The sequence below is a fragment of the Sardina pilchardus genome, chromosome 4, assembly GCF_963854185.1.
Source record: "Sardina pilchardus chromosome 4, fSarPil1.1, whole genome shotgun sequence".
Classification (NCBI taxonomy): Eukaryota; Metazoa; Chordata; class Actinopteri; order Clupeiformes; family Clupeidae; genus Sardina; species Sardina pilchardus.
In genome coordinates this window covers 29942284-29944783 of record NC_084997.1, presented here as the reverse complement: position 1 = coordinate 29944783, position 2500 = coordinate 29942284, and the positions used below count along the sequence as shown (strand labels likewise).

The window sequence follows — 2500 nt, the reverse complement described above, 5'->3', positions numbered from 1 at the left end:
ATGTCAGGAATGCCTGGGAACATACCTGGATGTGCTAACAATGCAGGCTTTGTTAAAACTCCAGGAAAGTGTGTGTGCGTGTGTGTGTGTGTGTGTGTTTATGTGGTGTGTGTGTGTGTGTGTGTGTGTGACAGGGAAGGGCTTTTCAGACTCACTTCTCCAAGGTGTTGGTCTGCCACTCTGTCAACATCAGGTCCAAGAACTCATAACAGCGTCTAACAGGGACAGACACAAAGACAACAACAAACAAACAAACATCAGCGTCATCAGCTTCATCCAACAAACTCTATGAAGCTGCCAGTGCACAGTGACCATCAGTGTGTGTGTGTGTGTGTGTGTGTGTATGTGTCTGCGTATGTGAGACAGGCCAGTGGACGGTGTCTGTGTGTGTGTGTGCGTGTGTGTGTGTGTGTCTGTGTGTCTGCGTATGTGAGACAGGCCAGTGGACGGTCAAACAGTCTTACCTCCTGACGGCCACTGACTTGGACGTGCAGTTGCTGGTGATGATGGGGATGAGGCGTGGGTAGTGGGTGTGCTGCAGGAGGAAGAGACACACACACACACACACACACACACACACACACACACACACTCAGTCAGGCTGTGGAGCAGGACGTTCATCACTGGACCATTAGCCACTTTAATGGACACATGATGACTTCAGATACGCCATTACGTTTTCATGAAGGTTTCTCATTTTATGGATAACGAATTGCAGGGCTAGAAGTCTTGGAACATCTTAAATGAACTGATAGAACTGTGCTGTAGCTTTAGGCATGTTAGAAACAATGCAGTGAAGTGAAGATGCATTTAAAACAATTTGAGTTTTTTTACTCATCAATTACTTACTTACAAAATGCATGTATACAGAAGAATGTTTGAAAGATCTAAATATTCAAAACTTCAACGCAGAAACAAATATACCACTTTAAGATAAATAGCCAAAACCTATGCAATGCACACACCACTGCACGTGAAAGTAAAATACAACTGAAAATCTTTAGCGATCCACAGTCATTGGCCGCGTTTCCCAGATTTGTTAAGAAGCTCTTAAGTGCTTAGAACTTCTTAGGAGCGTTCTTAGAACGTTCTTAGAGTGCTCCTAAGAAGTTCTTAGCACTTAAGAGCTTCGTAACGAATCTGGGAAACCCCGCCATTAACATCCAGCCTAAAGTGTGGGTGTAATGTCCCTCTGTGCCCAGCAGGGGTCGCTGTGGAGCGGCGCTCACCCTGAGGATGAGGCGGATGCAGGCTATTCCCGAGGTGGCCATGACCTTGGCACTGTTGGGCACCAGGTTCAGCAGCGTGGGCATGATGCACTCGGCCGTGTGGTCAAACTTGGTCCCCAGCAGGAAGGACAGGTGTCTAAAGAAAGACACACACGCGCGCACACACACGCGCACACACACACACACGCACACACACACGCACACGCACACGCACACGCACACGCACACGCACACGCACACGCACACGAGCACGCGCACGCGCACGCGCACGCACACGCACACACACACAGAGACAGCAGACATTTCAAATTATTACAGTGCATTTCATTTAGGTCCACCATTCAGACGGTGCAACTGATTTGTTAAGTTCAACAGTGTGTGAACACCTGATGAAACCTGTGGCGGTTCATAAAACCGTTGTGTGAAATAAGAAGTATGTTCATAATATATTCTGTGGAAAAAGTCATTAGTATTCAGAAGAGTATGTTTAAATGCTGACTATATCACTTTGCATCACAATTCCACTACATTAAAATGCTGGATACCTGTCGGAGAAAACGTATGTCTTAACACAGGCGTACCATAACTTAGATGATCTACCCCTCAGATTAAACAACATGTGTCTTAACACAGGCGTACCATAACTCAGACTTTCTACCCCTGAGAGTATACAAGCAGGATGTGAGTGTTAGATGCATGTGGATTTAAACACCAGCGATGGCAGCAGCCGAGAGCGTTTCTAGTCAGGTTCATCACGGAGGAGGACTGTGACAGGAGAAGCATGGAGGGGCTTTACATATTCATCACATCTGTGTGTGGGACTGATGAGTGGAAGTTCTACTCCGCGCACTGCTCATGCCGGTTCCGCCTCATTAGAACCGCATTACGGGGCCAGCAGAACGTCTAAAAAGCCATCGCGTGAAGCACGGCTCGGGCCCGTTTCGATTAATGGTCCGAGCCAGCCGAGAGGGTTCCGTCGTTAATATTCCAGCCGCCTGGGCAGCTCGGTGAGAGATGTGTGTGTGTGTGTGTGTGTGTGTGTGTGTGTGTGTGTGTGTGTGTGCGCGGCGGAAAACCGGGGCGGAATCGACGGGTGGTGGAAATCTGCGCTGGCGCGGGCGGAGTGATGGAACGTGCTTCCCAGCGGCGGTTTTCCAGACTCTCACTCCGTCTCCCACAGTTAAGGATTACAGATTTCACTCTGAAGCCACAAACACGCACCACTGCAGCTCACTGGGAGCAGGCAATTTCACAAGCTTAAACTGAGAGGC

At 48.5% G+C, this 2500-nt stretch overlaps 1 protein-coding gene across 1 annotated transcript in view; it reads right to left on the bottom strand.

The window, feature by feature from the left end:
* Window positions 1-2500, bottom strand: part of clasp1a (cytoplasmic linker associated protein 1a) — a 132303-nt gene that overhangs the window by 42931 nt on the left and 86872 nt on the right. The window contains exons 13-15 of the mRNA XM_062534961.1: window positions 1230-1365; window positions 465-535; window positions 156-215 (exon numbers count right to left, since the gene is read on the bottom strand). Coding sequence (XP_062390945.1) covers window positions 156-215; window positions 465-535; window positions 1230-1365 — 267 coding nt within the window. The remainder of the gene's footprint in view (window positions 1-155; window positions 216-464; window positions 536-1229; window positions 1366-2500) is intronic.